Below are 20,000 nucleotides of genomic sequence, written 5' to 3'. Positions count from 1 at the left end.
CGTACATGCCCTGCTGCATGTAGGCCTGGTTGTTGCCCCCTTTGGCTGAGAACTGCTGCTGCTGACCAGGGAACTGGGAGTTCACGCCTGGGTTGTTAGCTGCCATGCCTGAGCCTATGGTATTCCCTCCAGAGTTCATGGGGTTGTTAGCGTTTGCCATTGGGTTGCCCAAGACCTGTTGACAAAGGTGAAGGTCTATTTTAATACATACAGTAGAATTTAAAATTTTGACAGACTTAAAAATAACAGCTTCATGCAAATGTAAACACATAAAGTTTATTAAAGCTTTGCTTTAGCAGGTCTTTTCAGGAACACAAATATTTATATGGTAATATGGTAAATAGCTGTGAACTTCTAAAGCATCTTTTAAAAGCATATACGATTTCGATTTATTTTCTATTCAGTCACTTTATATACCTTACCTGACTTTGAGATGTATTGGTCACACCCCACACTGTCGTCACTACAGACAAAGACCCAGGGGCTTGGTTGGCATTTTGTTGCCAGGGAACAGAATCATAAGGGAAGGAGCCATCACTGGAAGAGAACAAACGAGACTGATTCACTGGCGGCCAGACTGACCCTCATCAGATAGTTATTCAGGCAGACGAGCTGTAGAGGCTCCTTAGAGGAGAACACCAGACGCAATCAGAGTGAAAACAACATGGATAGCTCAGTGGACTTTAATCTGCCCTCCAGCATCGATTCACTGCCGCCAGGCTTCCCAACACAGGGCCCCAGAGAACCCTGGGGAAGAGATCTCCAATGGATGTTAAGGGATGTTAACCGGTAGCCGTTTAACCGGTGGTTGACCGAATCAACGTTGACCGGTTAAAATTTTCTGCCGCCGGTTAAAAAAAACAAACACTATTTTTAAAGCTCCCGAATGCCAGCCAGCGTCTGTTATTACACTGCGCACACACGTGTTATTGTATGGGGCGATATGATCACTCAATATCTAAAAATGATAAATGTGAGCATGAGCCGTCCCACGGCGGAATTTATTAAGCGCAACCACGACAGGAACTTATTGCAAAGGATTTTGTGCAGCACGCTACAGAGGCTGTTGGCAATCGGTACGTTTTTTTTACGAAGACGTTGGTTAATATAGTATATAGTATAAGTATATAAGTATATATACTTTTTTAATCCCGTGAGGGAAATTTGGTCTCTGCACTTAACCCAATCGGTGAATTAGTGAAACACAAACAGCACACAGTGAACACACAGTGAGGTGAAGCACACACTAATCCTGGCGCAGTGAGCTGCCTGCTACAACGGCGGCGCTCGGGGAGCAGTGAGGGGTTAGGTGCCTTGCTCAAGGGCACTTCAGCCACGGCCCACGAGCTCGGTGCCGCGTTGCATGGAAGGTCGACGTTGTGCGTAATGTGTGCCTGTGCGTGGGTGCGCAGGGAAAGAAATTATTTTTCTCCCCAAAACAAAACCCTTATTCCTCCACAAGTAGTGGACAATGATTGGGAAAAATGTATAATACAAATGGCACGAACTAACATTGTGTGACGGGAGCATAACCATTCTAAAATGGGGGGATAACTTGTTTCACGGGCAGAGAAAGACGCGCGACAGGACACGGGTATCATAAATGGCAGTTATAGAATTTTCGGTGACCGACTTTAACCGGTTATTGAGGCTCAGTGGCCGGTTAAGATTTTTTTAAAATTTCGCCATCCCTAATCTCCATCTCAGGGGAAGTTTAGCAGGTCAAACTTGGAGCTTGTATTTTATACTGATACAGTAAACATGGAGGGATTGTATGGAAAAGCCTTTATTCAGGCTATCAGGCCAGCCAGACTAACAGGACCAGAGGTAGAGTGGGAGCTAACTTGTCTACAGTTGAGTGCTAGTTCCAGTCAGGAGAGTGTTTGAGTGTGGGGGGTCGGGGGTTGTGCTGAGGGGGACTGACCTGTGTGACAGGGGCGGCTTCATGGAGTTGATGGGCGGCTGCATGGGCACTTTGCCCTGAGGCTCACTCTGCCTGTTCTTCTGGTGCCGCAACAGCAGCAGGCGTCCTAGCTCCTCGCACCAGGACGACAACAGCGCTGGAGAGAGAGAGGTAGAGAGAGAGAGAGAGGGAGAGAGAGAGAGAAGATTGAGGTATTCAGTATTCAGTCTGACTTTTGGGGATACACAGAGAGCACAGCATAATCACAGATGATCCCCCCTCCAATGTTGACTTCCCCTGGGTGTAGATTTGATACAGTCGTGTCACTCATGATAAGCAGGATGCATGAGAAAAGCCATGCCAAAACAAATGACAAAACAATAACCACCACCACAACAACATCAACAAAGCCCTCAGTCCGCCGACGTGTCTGTCTCAGCTCGCTCTGTCAAACTAGTCTAATTCTCCAGCATCTCATGCAGTTCCGCCTATGGCCACAGGGGGGCACCCCACCCCTGCTGTTCAGTGCAGAGGCTGGCCACCAGACTACCAGTGTGCTGCTCACAGGTACACATGCCTTTCATCTGCAGCGCACACTGAGCTCAGAGCCAACAACAAAAGCCTTTATTACCTGTGAGGAGAGAGTGTGTGTGTGTGTGTGTGTGTGTGTGTGAGTGTGTGTGTGTGTGTGTGGACTAGGGAAGGGAGATGAAACGGACAAAAGAGAGTGGAGTGGCGTGGCGTGGAGGAGAGGGAGGATGGCATCGGTGGCGAGTGCGGTGAATCACTCCTCTGATGCGCGTGGCCACCGGATCTGTCCTCTGCAACACTGGCACTTGGCAGTGTCCGCCCGCCGCCATGTCACAGGCGCCCCTCTTTACCTGGACGCGGCCGGCCATGCAGAGTGGCCAGTCCAGGCCAGGTGAGCTGTGCTCTTATAAACAGCTCTCCGTGTTCTGCACGTGTTAAGTCACGTCTGCGTGGCTGTCGGTCATTCTGCCCCCCCCCCTTTTCTGCGTGCCGTGAGCGCAGTCGCGCAGGGTCCCCTGAGCTAGCGAGCACTTGAGCCAGAATATGAGGAGCGGCGAGCAGCGAGGAGGAGGGAGGAGGGAGAGAAGAACCAGAGAAGAAAAACACACGGCTAATGGGGTCAATGAACTGAAGGAGAACACTGAGAAATGTCTGCTTTCCCTCACAGATGAGACGCAGACAGGGAGGGAGGGGGAGAGGGAGTGTGTGTCTGTGTGTGTGTCACACAGAGAGAGAGAGAGAGAGAGAGGGAGAGAGAGAGAGATGGGGTGCCACATACATTGCAGTGACAAAAAGCGCCTCACGTCTTCAGTGGTGCAGTAACCCCTTTCTGAGCCATCAGGCTGATTTTGTCCGAGTCCTAGTGAGTCCCTTACACAACACACAAACAGCTCTGAGGAACAATAGCTCTCTTTCTAGATCATCACTCGCTATGGAAACAAGGACATCAGCAGAGCTCTTTTTCCCTCCCCATCCCAGCCAGTGAGACAGTGAGTCTGCTGTTCAGAGTCTCCCTTCACCCTAATGACTGCACCACTACAGCCAGACACACACCCAGAGCAGAGCCATGGGAGAGAGAGAGAGAGAGAGAGAGAGAGAGGAGAGGAAGAAGAGAGAGAGATAAAGAAAGAGAGGGAAAGGAGGAAGGAGAGAGGGAGGGAGTCTGGCCTGTCTTCGGACGCGGTGTCTGGCGCGGAGAGACAGACAGACGTCTGACCGGGCTCCTCCCCTGGACCATCGATCTGCTGCTAATGACTAATAGACAATAGACTAATGACTCTCCACATTGCCCTTATTGCTGTCTGAATGCAAACGTGGCGCGCCAGACGCCGCGCGAGCCCCAGCCGGAGCGCAGCCGGAGCGCAGCCGGCACACACACTGCAAAAACTGCTTATCTAACAAAATCTAACCAAGTGTTATTAATCTTATATCAAGATTAAAAAAAAAACTAGTATAGACCCTTTCAACAAGGTAAACAAAAACAATGCTTGAACGTTCTATTTGGGCCCCAATCTACTTCCTCTGCATTAAGATAACATATGGAATGTTAAAAAGGAAGCCTTGTGGGGCCAACTATGATGCTGATAATGGAACTCTCTTGAAAGGGTCCATAAAGAAACTAACCTAGCGCTTTCTTGTGAAATCATTTGACTTAACTTAAAAAAAAATTTGACTTATTTTAAGACATCTCATCTTGAAAACAAGAAAATTTATCTGCCAGTGCGTTAAGCAAATTTGTCATAAAAACAAGCAAATTTGTCTGCCAGTGCGTTGAGCAAATTTGTCTTGATAAGACTCCTTAAAATAAGTTAAAGTCTTCTTAAATTAAGTCAAAATTATCTTTTGTGAGGGCGCTAGGTAAGTCTTTTCATACTAAAAACAATACCAAATAGATTTTTTAATCTTAATATAAGATCAATAACACTTGGTTAGAATTAATTTTTTGCAGTGCAGCCGACCCTTTTAACACCCTCTCTCTCCCGCTCAGGGAAAACACTCCATTAGTCACCCAGGAATCTGGAGTTAACAAAAACAGCAATGCTATCGATGTCCACCATACTCCTACACTGCTCTCTAGCCCAGCAGAGCTACCGATGTCCACCATACTCCTCCACTGCTCTCTAGCTCAGCAGAGCTATCGATGTCCACCATACTCCTGCACTGCTCTCTAGCCCAGCAGAGCTATCGATGTCCACCATACTCCTGCACTGCTCTCTAGCCCAGCAGAGCTAGCGATGTCCACCATACTCCTGCACTGCTCTCTAGCCCAGCAGAGCTAGCGATGTCCACCATACTCCTGCACTGCTCTCTAGCCCAGCTTCATACACACTGCGATTACTGCAAAAGAAACAAAAGAAACAAAAAGGACAAGAAGAGCATGAAAGACAGACACAGGCACGCAAGCTCGTGCACAGACACATACACACACACACACACACACAGAAACGCATATACACACACACACACACAGAAACACACACGCACAGAAACGCATATACACACACACACACACAGAAACACACATGCACACACACACACAGAAACGCACATGCACAGAAACGCATATACACACACACAGAAACACACATGCACAGAAACGCATATACACACACACACACAGAAACGCATATACACACACACACAGAAACACACACGCACAGAAACGCATATACACACACACACACACACACACAGAAACGCACACACACACAAAGGTTTATGGGAAGAAGCTAGAGTCGCCCACCTACTTAAAGGAGAATTATTCTACCCTACCATTAGAGGCAGCTTATCGCCACTCCAAATCACCACCTCGGCACGCTAGCAACTGCTATTTTTCTCACAAAAGACCAACTCAGAGCTCATATGACAGGGCACTGAGAGCACTGAGGCCTGCCAAGTCCCCTTACTGGCCTCTGCCTCACACACCACCTCCTTCACACACACCCACACACACACACACACACTCTCTCCCTAAGCTAAAATCATACTGAATATGCCACAGCAGCAAGGCTACTTCTCTGTTTGATGGTTCTTGACTTAATGCAGCTTCATTCGTTAGTACATTTGTCACTTTTTTACTTTTTGATAGGCAACATTAAGTGTGTCTTGCCGTGTGTTCCACTTTACTTTTCTTTTCATCCCTCTCTTTCTCTCTCTCACTCTCATTTGAAAGTGGCCCTCTGCTCTCGCTCTCTCCCTCCTCTCTGCCGCAGACACCTGCTCCTCCATCAGATCTGCGTGTTGGCTGGCAGGGGTTGGCAGGGGCTGTGACAGAGTGCCGTATGGTGGTGTCTGAGGTAGCACATGGCGCTGTGGCCCACAGAGTGCCAGGCACAGGGAGCGGCCGTGGGCGACCCACTCGCTCTCGCTCTCGCTCTCTCTCTCGCTCTCTCTCTCGCTCTCTCACCGCGCACCGCCACCAGACACACACTCAACGAGACGCACACACTCTTATGACGTGCAATTATGGGCTTTGAGTGATTCAATCAAGCTGTCACTCTTTCATTAATGTGCATTGACATGCACTTAAAGCAATACTTGTTGTTACAGGTGTATTACTCCAACACTTATTTGGCACAATACAACTGCCTGTTAGTAAAGCGCCTGCTAATTGTTCTGTCAATGTTATTACACATTGCGTTAGGTTATGTTATTACACATAGCGTTAGGCAATAACTAGTTGAGGTGAGTTAGATCCCTTGTTTAGGTTTGAAGCTGTGGACAGACGAGCACGGTGCCTAATGTGTTGTGTGCGCTCCTCCTGTGGGGTGGACGGCCACAGACCGCGAGGAGCGGGACCAGCAGACAGGACAGATGGACAGAGCAGGTCACTCATCTCTCCGGAGGCCCCTCTCCCTCTCCTCCCTCTCCTCCCTCTCCTCCCTCGCTCTGTGCCTGCACGGTGGCAGCCTCTCTGTTCTTGTTGTTCCTGTCCACAGCTGAGGCCCACTCTCTCATCCCCGGCTCTGTCCGCGGCCCCAGAGGCCCCGGCTCGGAGTCGGACTCCCGCTGCCCCTGAGCCGGCGGCACAGAAAGGAGCGGGCCACTGGAGGCCCCCCAGGTCACCGTGGCAACACAAATCACCTCAAAAGCCACACAAAGTATGCCTATCTCTCCCCTGGCTCTCCCAACCGGCTGCACTCTGCCAACTGCGCACTCTCTTGTTTTCTCCTGTCTTGTTTTCTTTCACTCTCTCTCTCTCTCTCTCTCTCTCTCCCTCCCTCCCTCCCATCAGCGGCCTCTCCCTCGCTCCTTTTTTACAGCCTTCAATGGATCATTAGGAGCTTTTTAATTATGATGCTGCTTTTCTATGGCTAATAAAGTGGGAGACGGCTACAAGTGGAGAGAGCGCTGTTATGGAAGAGAGCCAAGATGAACACTACCATGAGAGAGAGAGAGAGAGAAGGAGGGAGAGAAGGAGGGAGGGAAGGAGGGAGGGATGAAGCTCTCTGCTTGACTTTCTAATCACAGTTTTCCCCCTGTAACAGACATGGCCGGGCTCGCTGGCACCTCCCTTGCCAGCCACATTACAGCCTCTTTGTTTTGCACATTATTTATTCATTTGCAGCGTTCTGAGGCCAAGTATGAGCAGGAGGAGTGCTGGGGGACATGAGACGCACATTGGTACAAAGGGAGGCGTGTGAATTATGGAAGAACACGGAGCAGGACAGTGGCGAGGCATCAACATGAATGCTGTTCAAGTGAATGAAAAAGGCTTTAAAAGCCTTGACAACGCCTTCATGACCACATGGCTCATTCACTGGCAGGTGATGGTCTGTTTGAAATGAATGTATGAATCAAGCTTTTTTATTTATTGCGTGTCAAGTGTGTGTGTGTTTCTTCTTCTCTGGGGAAAAGAAGTGATTTGGATTGTGTGAGTGACTAAAATGCAGATATGTCTACTTAATGATTTGAACAGGATTACAAATGAAAGTAATGAGGTTAAATCTATCCAAGGAAATCAAAACAAATGTGGTTATACCAACTCTGATGGCAATCAGCAGCAATAACACGACTAAATGAATACAGAATTACTCATATTGATGATTTGGAAATCATCTGTGAGAAACTGCATACTGCTCTCAATCTTTTCTGGAAACATAGACACAAAGCGCTTACCCTTTACCTCTCTCTCTCTCTGTCTCTCTCTCTGTCTCTCTCTCTCTCTGCTGGTCTGTGTTCTTCTGGGGCCACTCTGGCGGCCAGTCAGTGAGTGCTGAGACTGATGGCGGGGGGGCCAGCAGGCCAGACATGCTGGCGGGGCTTTATGGGCCATCTCAGCGCCGGCTCCCCCGGCTTAAGCGACGCCGTCCCCCTGAGCACTCCGCCACATGGCCACCGCGTCTGTCAGCCTGCCGAGCGACCACGCCTCGCCTCGCCACCGCCACGCCACCGAGACCGGAGCGCAGCCACGGCACGCAGCACGCCACACAAACAAACGAGCCGTGCCCACTCCGCACAGGCACCAGGAGCCAGGCCAAGAGCCACCAGGCAACCCACACTCCACTCACACAGCCTTGTCTTGGGTAGAGCATGGACACTGAGCTAGACACTGCTTTGTGACTGCTCCACCCTTACTGCTGATGGTGGCAGCACTGTTGTTGGGAGAATGAGAGGTCGTATGCATCTAAAGAAATGACACAGAATCTATAATAATCTAATCTAATCTTGAATTTCCCCTGGGGATCAATAAAGTATCTATCTATCTATTTTATCTATCTATCTAGCACAGCTCACTGACAACGACCGCTTAACACTACATTGGTAATTGATCATTGGTAAAGGTGCTAGGTGAGATGTGTCTGTACGATAGATGCTATTCTGCCAGGCAATGAAACTAGCCACTACTGATCCTATCCACACTGCTTCTCATGGCAGTTAACTCTCCTTCATCGATGTGACCACACACCAAATCACTCCCCAATCCCTGACTTTTCAATCTGTTAACGCAGGTGTTTCTCAGCAAGTGTAAGGAGCTTAGACGAGGAAAACTCCCATAAAGCCCTCTTATAAAAGTAGATTTCTGGACAGATTTTCTAATGCCTTGCAGACGAAGTGTCTTAAGAGGGCAACTGTGGTTTGTGGCTGTGGTTGTGAACCAAGTTCAAATAGCCACTGCTTCAAATTATCCATCTATAAAACCATGTTTAAAAATATTATAGACGGACAAAATTCATGTCATTAAAATAATAAGGTGTATATAAATATTGCAATCATCCCCAGTAGTTAGAGTAACTCTAAAAGATCATATGGTGTTCAAATTAAGTATCCTCTACTGTAGATACTGTACTCATTAGCCCCTGTAGGTAATACACTTAAACCTTACAACACTAGCTGCATTGGTGTGCGACTCGGCAGACCGGGGCTAAGTGCTGACACCGTGCCAAGTCCTCGTAGGGCAGAGGGAGCCCACAGACTAATTAGAGCTCAGGCCGAGAGGACGAGGGCCGGCCGCGTTACACGCCACACGAGAGCCGCACCAATTACCTCCTGACTGAGGCCAGTGGGTCAGAGGTAGGTGGCCCAGCCTGGCCTGCAGATGGTGATGTAACCATCCAGGACAGATTTGAGCCCGGCTGAAACCAGGCACCCAGAGGGAGGGAGGGAGAGAGAGAGAGGGAGAGAGAGAGAGAGAGAGAGAGAAAGAGAGAGAGACAGGGTGGGGCTGAGGATCACGACTGAGCGACGCTGAACTGACAGTGTGTGAATGTGTGGGACTCAAACTGTCTGACAATTCCACCCCACTAATATCATGATTACAGTACCAAAGAGGCCAGTACATGTAGAACCAGCAGTGCTGTAGTAGTAGTAGTAGTAGTAGTAGTAGTAGTACACTTCCTATCAACCAGTACATGTAGAACCAGCAGTGTAGTAGTAGTAGTAGTAGTAGTAGTAGTAGTACACTTCCCATCAACCAGTACATGTAGAACCAGCAGTGTAGTAGTAGTAGTAGTAGTAGTAGTAGTAGTAGTACACTTCCTATCCACCAGTACATGTAGAACTGTGATTAACAGTAAATCTGTGTGACAAGTTATGAGTGGCAAAACAGGGCAACACTCCTTACTGGGTCCCACAGCCAGGACTGGACACGTGTACGACACAGAAGCGGCACTGGACAGACAGACAGACGGATGGGAGCTCCTGTCCTCTCTGCCTGTGGAGCTGAGGCTCATGGGAACCTTCGCCATGCCCTGCGCCAAGCACACACCAGCCATCAGCTTCTCCTCTCCCATCAGACGCGCAGACAGCCAAAAGAAGCCCTCCCAGCTCCCAGCAGCCCATGGCAGGCCAAACACCTCAGCAACATGACACAACAACAACAACAACGCAAATAAACGGGCATACCTACTGTACTTAAATCTGAAAACAGTTCATGCGTTAGCAAAAAAAGAAAAAAAAAATCAAGAGACAAAAACAGTTATGGATGCCCACCTAGCAGCTGATGGCCCCGTCCCGCCCACCCGCCCCCACAGTCTGCACAGAAGCGGCAGCGCCACAGTGACTCAGAGTCGGCGAGTGCGCCGAGATGAGAGAGGAGGAAGAAGTGGAGGGGGGGGGAGAGATGGATGCTTGGGGTAGGAGGGAGTGATTATGATGGAGGCAGGAGGAGAGTGCTCTCCACTGATGTTTTTCACAAGCCATGAGAACAACACAGAAGGGGTACCTGAGTCACTCTGACATCTCCTGCAGGTGTTGGTTTCTGTGGGGTTTAAATTCAACATTTTACTGCAGGGGGCAAGGCAACAAAAAAAAAATGAAAACTCTCAACACCAAACCAAAAAGCATCATTACAGCAGAATTTGCCAGTTGTCAGTGCGTGAAAAACCCATGAGGCGACTGACGGTGTGTCGAGGCAGCCGTGCAGATCTCAGTCAAGTGGTATTGGGTTCCAGAGGAGAGGCAAAACGGTTGTATCTACAGCCTGAGCGCTCGGCTGAAATATTCCAGGTTGCTTGCACATTTGTCAGACTCTTGAAAAGGACACACAACCTACAGTAGCCACACTCTAAAGCTCCACAAAATAGCAGGACAAACACAAGCTGATTAGTCAAATTAGTCCAACATTAAAGATCGCCAATGCAATGACTATAAATAATTTCCTTACATCAGTATCTTAAGTCGCTTTACGTTTTCAGCTCGTTTAAATGTATAACCCGCTAATCTTGTCCCTCACTTGTGTCATGTGTTCTAATGCTGGTGAATTACAGGATGCGTTGCGTAACATTTGAACTCTATTGGTGCAAAGCGCTGCTGTAACACTGCCAAGTTTAGAGCATGCCCTGATCGGATCGATGACCACAAGTGCACCGAACTTTACAAGGCCACACTATCACCCAGCACTTCAAAATCTCCTCATCACCTCAGATGAAGCCTGATGTGAGCTAGACAGAGGCGTAAAAACAAATCATTACAAGTGTCTCACCCCCAGCCAGACTGTGAGAAACATGGCTAGCAACAGAAGGAAATGTGTGAGGCAGCAAAAGGAAAGAAAACAGAGAAATGGCAGAGGTAGATGCCAACAGGTGTTTTTTTTTTCATGGTGAGTAAGCAGCAGGGCCCGGAGAGCAGCTAGCAGCCCACTTCCCTTTCACAAGCACTTTCATCAAGTCAACTCACAGGTGCATTTCACTCTTTAGAACAGCGTCTTGTGAGCTACAGACAAGCCTAGTGTATTGAGAGGGGGCTTAATAATAATAATAATAATAATAATAATAATAATAATAATAATAATAATAATAATAAGCTTTATTTGTATAGCACCTTTCATATACAGAATGCAGCTCAAAGTGCTTTACATTTGGAGCATGTAACACAATAATAGTCAGTCAGTCATTATCAATCACTTTCACTAAGCAAGTTCATCTACAGCGACAGCCCACATCTGACAAGTGGATGAAAGGAAGCAGCAGAAATGCTGTACACATCTGTGTTTTATTCACTTTCATTGAGTTGACTAGCACGCACACGCACACACACACGCACACACACACGCACACATAGCCGTGTCACCAGTGCACCAGTGGACCAGTGCAGCCGGCTCTGTTGTTCCCAACCCCGGAACTCATACAGTGTCTGCAAAACTCCACATGGTATGCAATCGCAAATTGAACAGCTCACTCATGTAAATACAACTATTTGCTGTTAGCTCTCTCTCTCTCTCTCTCTCTCTGTGTCTCTCTCTCTCAATATCAATGGTGTTCTTTCAGGGCAAGTGAACTTACAAGCAGTGCCAATTAGAGAGCCGTGCCTGATGAATGAGCGAGTGGCCGCGCTCCTGTCAGCGTAATTGGGTGAGTGGCTGGAGCCGGCCTGTCGCTGGGCACACGTCAAACTGCTGAAGGGACTCACGATATTTAAACACACACACACACACACACACACACACACACTGTCTCAAGTAGGTCAGTGCTTCTCCTAGAGACAATCAAACTCATCCTGACCCTATCAGAGAGAGAGAGAAAGACCGGGGAGAGACAGAGAGAGACAGAGAGAGAGAGAGAGACAAGAGAGGAAGTGAGAGAGAGAGAGAGAGACAAGAGAGGAAGTGAGAGAGAGAGAGAGAGAGAGAGAGAGATGAGAGAGGGAGTGAGAGAGAGAGTGCAGGAAGTGGGTCAGACGTAGTCAGCTGCTACGGCTCTATCATGTGTGCAGCTCAGAGGTTCCAGTCACGCTTATGGACTCCCATTCCATTAGTTTGAAGCCACAGCAGGGAACCTCCAGCACTAACCCCCCCAGCCCCCCACCGCGTGCCAAGCCTGTGGACAAGTTGCAGTCAACAGATCCATACTGGGACTCCAAGCCACTACTCCACAACACACCATGCAGCCTGCCACACGCACACCGCTGCACATGGGAGCACAGACACCAACACTGGCGTGCACTTGAAAACACACACACACACACACACACACACACACACACACACACACACACACACACACACACTTACATTCCATATACACTGATACCAATATACAAACTCACAGATGGACACACACACACACACACACACACAAAACACTTACCCACAAACTGGCAGTGCACGTCTCATCTCACTCTCCTCATTGCACAGAGAAACACAGCGCTCAGGGCTCAAGTGGCTGAAAAACACTCCTGAGCAATCTCTCAGCTCTCTGTTTTATCTCTCTCTCTCTCTCTTTCTTCCCTTCTTTCTTCCCTTCTTTCTTGGGGCACCCGTGCTGTTTTCCCTCTTTCCCTTGCCTGTCCAGCAACTGCACAATGCACATCAATTATTCATCAGCAGTGTCTCTCTCCTTCTCTCTTCCTCCCTCTCTCTCCTCCCTCCCTCCCTCTCTCTCTCTCTCTCTCTCTCTCTCTCTCCCCCTCCCTCCCTCCCTCTCTCTCTTCCCTCCCTCCCTCCCTCCCTCTCTCCTCTCTCTCTCTCTCTCTCTCTCTCTCTCTCTCTCTCCTGCTCCCTCTCTGTTTCCAAGGCATGGCCAATCACAGATGGAGCTCCGTGCTAATGGGCTCCCGCTGCACCTACCTCTGACAGAGAGGTAGAGAGAGAGGGGTGAGCGAAAGTCAGTGTGTGTGATAGAAAGAGATAGAGAGAGAGAGAGATAGATAGATAGGGAGAGGGAGAGAGAGCAGAGGAAAGAGGAGAATCAGGTTAAGCTTTTTATTTTAAAACTTTCCGAAGCCCCACAAAGTGCCTGAGCAATGCCTTTAGCTCTCTCTAGCGACCAAACTAGCGCTCTACTCCGTAGCTTTGTAGGGTTAAGTGGGATGTAAAAGAGGGAGAGAGAGAGAGATGAGCTGGAGACAGAGACAGATGGAGAGGGGGGAGAGAGAGAGAGAGAGAGAGAGAGAGAGAGGGAGAGAGAGAGAGAGAGAGAGAGAGAGAGAGAGAGAGAGAGAGAGAGAGAAAGGAAGAAGCAGTAGCGGTGATGTTTTTCCCTACCTCAGATGTATGGTGCCATTATTAGTGTCTCCCTCCCTGTCTAGTGATCCATCGCTTGTTCAGCTCAGAGCCTCTTCACCCAGCAGCCACGGCACATACGGTACACATGCAAACACACACAGCACACACACACACACACACACACAATCCTTCCCTCTCTCTTTCTCTTACTGTACACACACACACACGCACGCATGCACAAACACACACCACGTCACAGCTACTCTTGTGGACGGAGAGGGGGGAGGTAATGCAGGCGGCTCGCTTTACAAACTTGCAGAGAAGGGCGGAGCCTGGCATGACTGACAGCCAGTGGCCTGGCCCCACGCCAGTGGATAAGAGAGAGACAGAGCGAGAGAGTGAGAGAGAGAGAGAGAGAGAAGGAGGGAGAGAGAGAGAGATAGAGAGAGAGCGGGAGAGAGAGAGAGAGAGAGCGAGAGAGTGAGAGAGAGAGATATAGAGAGAGAGAGCGAGAGAGAGAGAGAGAGAGAGAGAGAGAGAGAGAGAGAGAAGGAGGGAGGCAGCAGCAGTTCCTCCGAAGCAGCAGCTTTTGTAAGCAGTGATTACTAATATCAAAGCAAAGGAGAAACCTCTCCTGCTGCGAACGATCAGCAGGTGCTTACCCGAAGCTCACATGACACTAGTCACTAAATCCATCAAGTCAGCCATATTAATTAGCGGTGGGGCGAGCGCACGGGAGGCTGGTGGGAGTCGGAGTTACACAGACAGCGCGCCCAGCAGATCCTCCAAACGGGCCCAAATTAGCGGCTGATGGGGAAGCTTTTTAAACGTTTGACGCCTCTCATGTCCACCCTCATTCATGGTGGCAATTACCCACATCTCAATGAGTGAGGCACGGGGAACAGATAGGCCACCTCATTCTCAGGCTGTCAACACCACACTCTCATTAAAGACTATTCATATTGCCGTTATTCGTTTGGAGGTTAATTTCTGTTGTGTAATTAGCAGTGTTATGGTAATGAAATGCACACAGTGCATCTGTCAAGCAGTGTGTGGCCTGCTACTGCAGGAAGAGCAATAATGAAACAGGAGAGTCTAATGGCGAGAGCAGTCATTTTCATACGACACTAAGATGATGTTAGTGCCAGATTCATAGTGAGAGATTCAGCTCAATATCCATCATGTCTGGCTTACCTATCCTTGTGCTCAGCGTAGCCTGAAAGCACATCAAAGATGATAGAGATGCCCAATATCCTGCTTAGAAGGGGAATAATATAACTCTCAGAAAATGGCGCTAAGTGTCAAGGCTGAGGGCTCCATCAGAGGTGAGGTGAAGAGTTTAAGCTGATTCAAATAGAAACTTCAGCTCTGACTCACCGCCTAGCAACATAGCTCTCTCTCTCTTTTTCTCTCATTCTCTTACTCTCTCGCTCTCTCAAACTCTCACACAAGCACAAACATTTACACATTGCTCATGTGAATCACTGGAAATATCTGGCCTTGTATAAACAAACGGCTTTATGTGTGAAAAATAGATAAATACATAAATATGGCACAAGGGAAGAGATCTAGCTGGTGGACAGCGGAATCACGTTACATTTTCACACAGTTGATGGTTTCAAAGTGGTTTCATCATTTAGAGAGAGAGAGAGAGAGGTGCAGCAGGCAGAGTCTGAAAAAAAAAAAAACATAATGAAGCGGCTTTCTGAAAATGGGCCGACATCCTGTTAATAATTCAGACTGGGTGCTCTTAGTCAGCAGTAATTAAATAGAAAAGTCTGGAAGGTTGATTAGGTCGTTAAGAGAGCAGTTTTTGCCTGGCCTCCTCAGCTGAACTCCGGGGAGTTGGAGTTTCCCGGTCCGCAGTTCGGCGGTCGTGACGAGCCTGACGTGGTAGAGGCGCGTATGAGGACACAACGTGTGGACTGCCCCGGTCAGCTGGGGGTCCTGCGTGCGCTTCCTGTGTGTTTGCGCTTGTGACTGCTGTGTAAACCCGCGTGTGTGTACATGACATGTGAGTTACAGCGGCGGGGCCGGAGGCCATCCGTCACTGTCGGCGCGCCCCATTGGCCGCTCTCCTGACGTGGCCTCGGCGGCGGCCTGATTTACGGCGTGCTGACAAGAGTTCTGCGCAGCGCCGGAACATTCTTTACGTTTGCACTGAGGAGGCAGTTTCACCTCACAGCCAATGCACTGGCAACCCCCCCATAATAAGGGAAGAGAACACCCCCCCCCCCCCCGAACAACACCTACTCGGCCCATAGGTTTTTTAGAATGCACAATCAGGGCAATCAATTGAGAATACGGCAGTGTGTTTTGTTAACAAACAAACAAACACATAAATAGGTTTTATCAGTGGTAAAAAAAAAAAAAAAAAAAAAAAACAGTTATTAAAATGTCATGACAAGTGAGTGTGTGGGCTATCAGTCAGGGCTGTGGCAGGAGGTGTAAACATGACATCCTGTGATTTGCAATGTGTGGAGAGCAAAATGGAGGAGAAAAGGAGTCCCTCTCCTCCTCCCCGCTGCACTCCCAGGAGATGCCAGTGAAGAGACTGCAGCCACATCCCCTGCAAAATCAGAGAGAGAGAGAGAGAAGGAGAGGGAGGGAGGGCGAGCTTTTCACACGCCATTTACTAGATCTAACAAAGTCGGCTCTCAACCCAGAATGCTTTCAGGAGAGTCCCAAATGAAGGCTGACTGCTGAGCGGTCAGATGGGCTAAGAGGATCTCTAAAAGCTGCAAACCAAAACACCAAGAAATGCTCCCAATTACTCCTCACGAGTAGCTTTCTGATACAAGATCTCCTAGCAGAGCAAAGCATCATGTTTGTTTTATTGCATAAAAAAAGAAAAACAATAAATCTTCAAAATGTATTAGTTAACCTCATTTACAAAAACATTCATGACTAGCATCTAATTTCTATTCAACAGCAGCAGTCAGGAAGACTACCTGAATCCTAAAACAGGCTGTTGACTGTAAAAAACACAAAAACAAACACAACACAAGCCCAGCTTCCAAAAACACCACCAAGCATTTCTGACATTCCTAATGCCACCCAGTACAAGTCACGCCTAAACTGGCCCAAAACAGCCCAGACAAAGACTACTTAGCAGACACTGGGTCTCAGGCACACCTGCACATTCTCCTGTCAAAACAGTGCAGCGGGGAGACAGAGCGCCATCTCAGCTCACCCTGACTCACACAGGTAATTGGAGGAGCTGCTTCATTTTATGGAGATGGGTAAACAGACACAAGCAGCGGCAGTGGGGTGAGCCATGCTGGGGTAGGGGGGACTCATCCACTGGCACACACACACACACACACACACACATACACACACACACACACACACACACACACACACTCTCACACACACACTCTCACACACACACTCTCACACACACACACTCACACACACACACACACACACACACACACACACACACACAGATATTGGGGGGGAGTAGGACTGTCAGTGTGATTGATGCTGATGTGCTTTTCACTGAATGTGAGAGGGACGAGGTGAGCGAGCGAGTAGATGGGAAACCAGCAGACACACACACGCACACACACACACACACACACACACACACACACACACACACACACACACACACACACACACACACACACACACACACACACACACAGTTTGAACAGAGCGATTGGAAGGGCAGCTGGTAAAGAGTAGGGCTGCAGCAGCTAAAGATTAACACTGCATGTTTAACCTTTGATGAGGTGTTAAAACTGGTGTGAATTTCATCCTGTCAGCGTTCGAGATGTCTAATTAATTCCACTGTCAAACACTTGACCATTGCAAAGACAGGGAAGATTGAGAACAGTAGTTTTTATCTGCGAAATCGTAACCATTTCAGCGGCGGCAGCCTGAATGCCAGAATAGGTGCTGAATTTGAGGCAGCAATAGCTACTTAATGGGGTAAGAAGGGAAGCCGAAAAGCAGCTCGCTCCATGCCAACTGTACTGCTTGGAGAAGAGCACAGGACTCCCCCCCCCCCCCCTACAGAAAGGCTGCTCGTGTCACAAACAGGATCTCTCATCATCAGTAAGGACGCTCAAAGCAAGTACACACACATGCCAAGGGGAAACTTACACAGACACCACATGTGTCAACACCCAGACCCAAGCACACTCCCCCACCCACACACACACACATATGCACACACTGTAATACCTAAGCTGACACTCATTATACACCTACACTGCTTTCACCTTCCTGTGCTTGTTCAAAATGAAACTCTGATCAGTCCCGTCTTTATCTAGAGACGAACGACAGCTACACCAAGCAGACATCCCAAAAGCCAAAACCTTTCAAGTCTTGGGCCCTGGAGACGGATGCTGTATTGATTGTATTTTGTGTGTGTGCGCCCGCGTGGGTGTGTATGTGTGTATGCGTGTGTGTGTGTGTGTGTGTGTGTGTGTGTGTGTGTGTGTGTGTGTGTGTGTGTGTGTGTGTGTGTTAGTGGGAGGCTGGTGAGTTGCACGTAAACACTGTGAGCTCGAGGCTCTGGTGTCGGCTGGCCGCCCCACTGTCGCCATTCTGCCTGTCATGTGATTTTTCGCTGTGGCTGCACTTTCATTCCCACAAGCCTGACACTGAAGGTGCAGTGCAGGAGCATCATCTGTCTATCGCTTTTCATCTCTCTCTCTCTCTCTCTCTCTCTCTCTCTCTCTCTCTCTCTCTCTCCCTCCCTCCCTCCATGGACACACAGTATATGACTGTACGGAGCATGCATGTGTCCTTCCAAAAGAACTTGTGTGTGAATGCATGTTTACTGGAGCCTTTACTGGTCTGTGTGTCCGTGTGTGTGTGTGTGTATCGGTGTGTGGATGTGTGTGTGGATGTGTGTGTGTGTGTGGATGTGTGGATGCGTGTGTGCTTGCATCTATTGTGTGCCTTCTGCCTCTGTGTCGTCTCCTTGTCTAGATGTGCAGACGCCCTCGTGACAGAGCTAAGATGGACGCTTATGCAATCATCCCAGGCTGAGTCACATCTGCTTCCTGCCACGTCTGGCCCTGTGTGTGTGTTCCCATCCTGAGCCTCCAGTCTACTCCCCACTCCGCTCCACTCCACACACTCCTCCACACGGCTCCTCACCTGCACACACCAGCCCAGGCCTCAGCTCCATACACACCACACCACACAGGACACACACACAGCACGGGGTTGGGCTTGTTTATGGGTTGGGACAGGTCAGCTGCTTAGTTACATCCTATGTCATTTTTTACTGTAACAAAAAGACCACATATGGATGGTAGTGGAAAGGACTTACTCTGTATGGATGGAAGTGAGCAAGAAGCATTTGAATTGTGAATGAAGGTGAAATGCATAGTATGCATGTAAATTATGCTCTGGATGATGTCTGCCATTGGTGTAAGAGACACAAATGCTCCAAGCCCTCACAATGAATAAATATTAAAAGTCACCAGCAGCTCAGCAGAACAGGAAAAAGCCACAAATCACCCTTTGAGAGGGCCTCAAAATATCCCCCGGTAACCATGGCTATCTGCAGGGCCTTTCAAAGGCACGTTTATCTTCATTCTGAGCAGCTAGCTTTGTCAGAGGTTTGGCTTTCTTTTTCTTTTTTTTGTAGTTGTGGCGTGGCGAGCGCACACCTCAGGCCGACCTCTCCCTGACCCATCTGTCTCAGTTCCACCAGTGCCCATCCACCATTTACTTTGACAAATGTACAAGAACAGGACACTTCAGGAGAATTGAGTTTGGGCCGCACAGGTCTGGATTTCAGAGACGTGTAATGCCTCGCCAATGGCTCTGAGCCTCAGCTGCTGTTCTCAGGAAGCACGAAGACAGATCTGCTCTGTCTACACAGAGCTGACAGGAAGTGAATATCAAGTGTATTCATGATCAGGGGGTTGGCATGCTCAGAGTGAATAGCGCTTGTAAATACACAGGTTAAAAACAGTCAAGTCAATTCAAAGGATTCCTTGGCAAAAACATTAATGCAAAGATACTGTATACTGAGCTAAATAGTTTTGTCAATACTCAATCAGCATCATAAACAAATCTTTGATTACATTTACATTATACATTTTTAAGTCCTGACTACAGTCCTGGAATTATTTACCGACAGGCTCACATCCAGGAAACAAAATCAGATGAATTACAGGAAAGGAAACATTGAATACATCAGTGTTAAACTGGAGTGATAAAAAATGAACATGACATAGGCGCGTGGGAACACACTGTAAGTTTGGCATCTGTGGGTGGTGCATGTTTGCAAAACAGCATTTGAAGATATGTAGCCAAAACAGCATTTAAAGACATAACATAACAAAAACATAAATAAACAAGGCCACACTTACCACTTTGACAAGGCTACAATTTAACTTGTTTTGTTTTGCATTGACGTTCTAACTCTTGTTATGCTCTGGTTCTATATCAGCAATGTCTTAAGTAACTGACGTACTTCTCCTGATGCAGAATGTTTTAAAGAGTTGCATTATCTTGGTATTTCATGGCATTCTCAGAGACAACACTTCTGAATAACTACAGCCTCACTGCAGCCAACCATGGATGGCATCACACTGGTCAGCCTGTACAGCGATATCCTCATGAATGTTTCTGACCGTTCTAATCCTACTCAGGCAGAGTGCCATTAAAGCACTAATGTTGTAGGTTCTGAGACGGCACACAGCACCGCCC

At 48.3% G+C, this 20,000-nt stretch overlaps 1 protein-coding gene across 8 annotated transcripts in view; it reads right to left on the bottom strand.

Moving 5' to 3' along the window:
* Nucleotides 1-20,000, bottom strand: part of zmiz1a (zinc finger, MIZ-type containing 1a) — a 114,074-nt gene that overhangs the window by 13,209 nt on the left and 80,865 nt on the right. For 3 of the 8 annotated variants that reach the window (XM_042064791.1, XM_042064787.1, XM_042064788.1), the window contains 4 exons: nt 10,098-10,133; nt 1,925-2,060; nt 423-537; nt 1-175 (listed from right to left, as the gene is read on the bottom strand). The exon at nt 1-175 is cut by the window's left edge and continues 40 nt beyond it. In XM_042064791.1, coding sequence (XP_041920725.1) covers nt 1-175; nt 423-537; nt 1,925-2,060; nt 10,098-10,133 — 462 coding nt within the window. Of the gene's footprint in view, nt 176-422; nt 538-1,924; nt 2,061-9,497; nt 9,827-10,097; nt 10,134-12,459; nt 12,723-13,355; nt 13,520-20,000 lie in introns of those variants that run through there. The other 5 variants (XM_042064793.1, XM_042064792.1, XM_042064794.1 and 2 more) reach the window with 5 other exon arrangements.

This window comes from Alosa sapidissima, chromosome 16 (genome assembly GCF_018492685.1).
Source record: "Alosa sapidissima isolate fAloSap1 chromosome 16, fAloSap1.pri, whole genome shotgun sequence".
In the NCBI taxonomy this organism is placed as follows: Eukaryota; Metazoa; Chordata; class Actinopteri; order Clupeiformes; family Clupeidae; genus Alosa; species Alosa sapidissima.
This window is presented reverse-complemented; position numbering and strand designations above follow the sequence as displayed.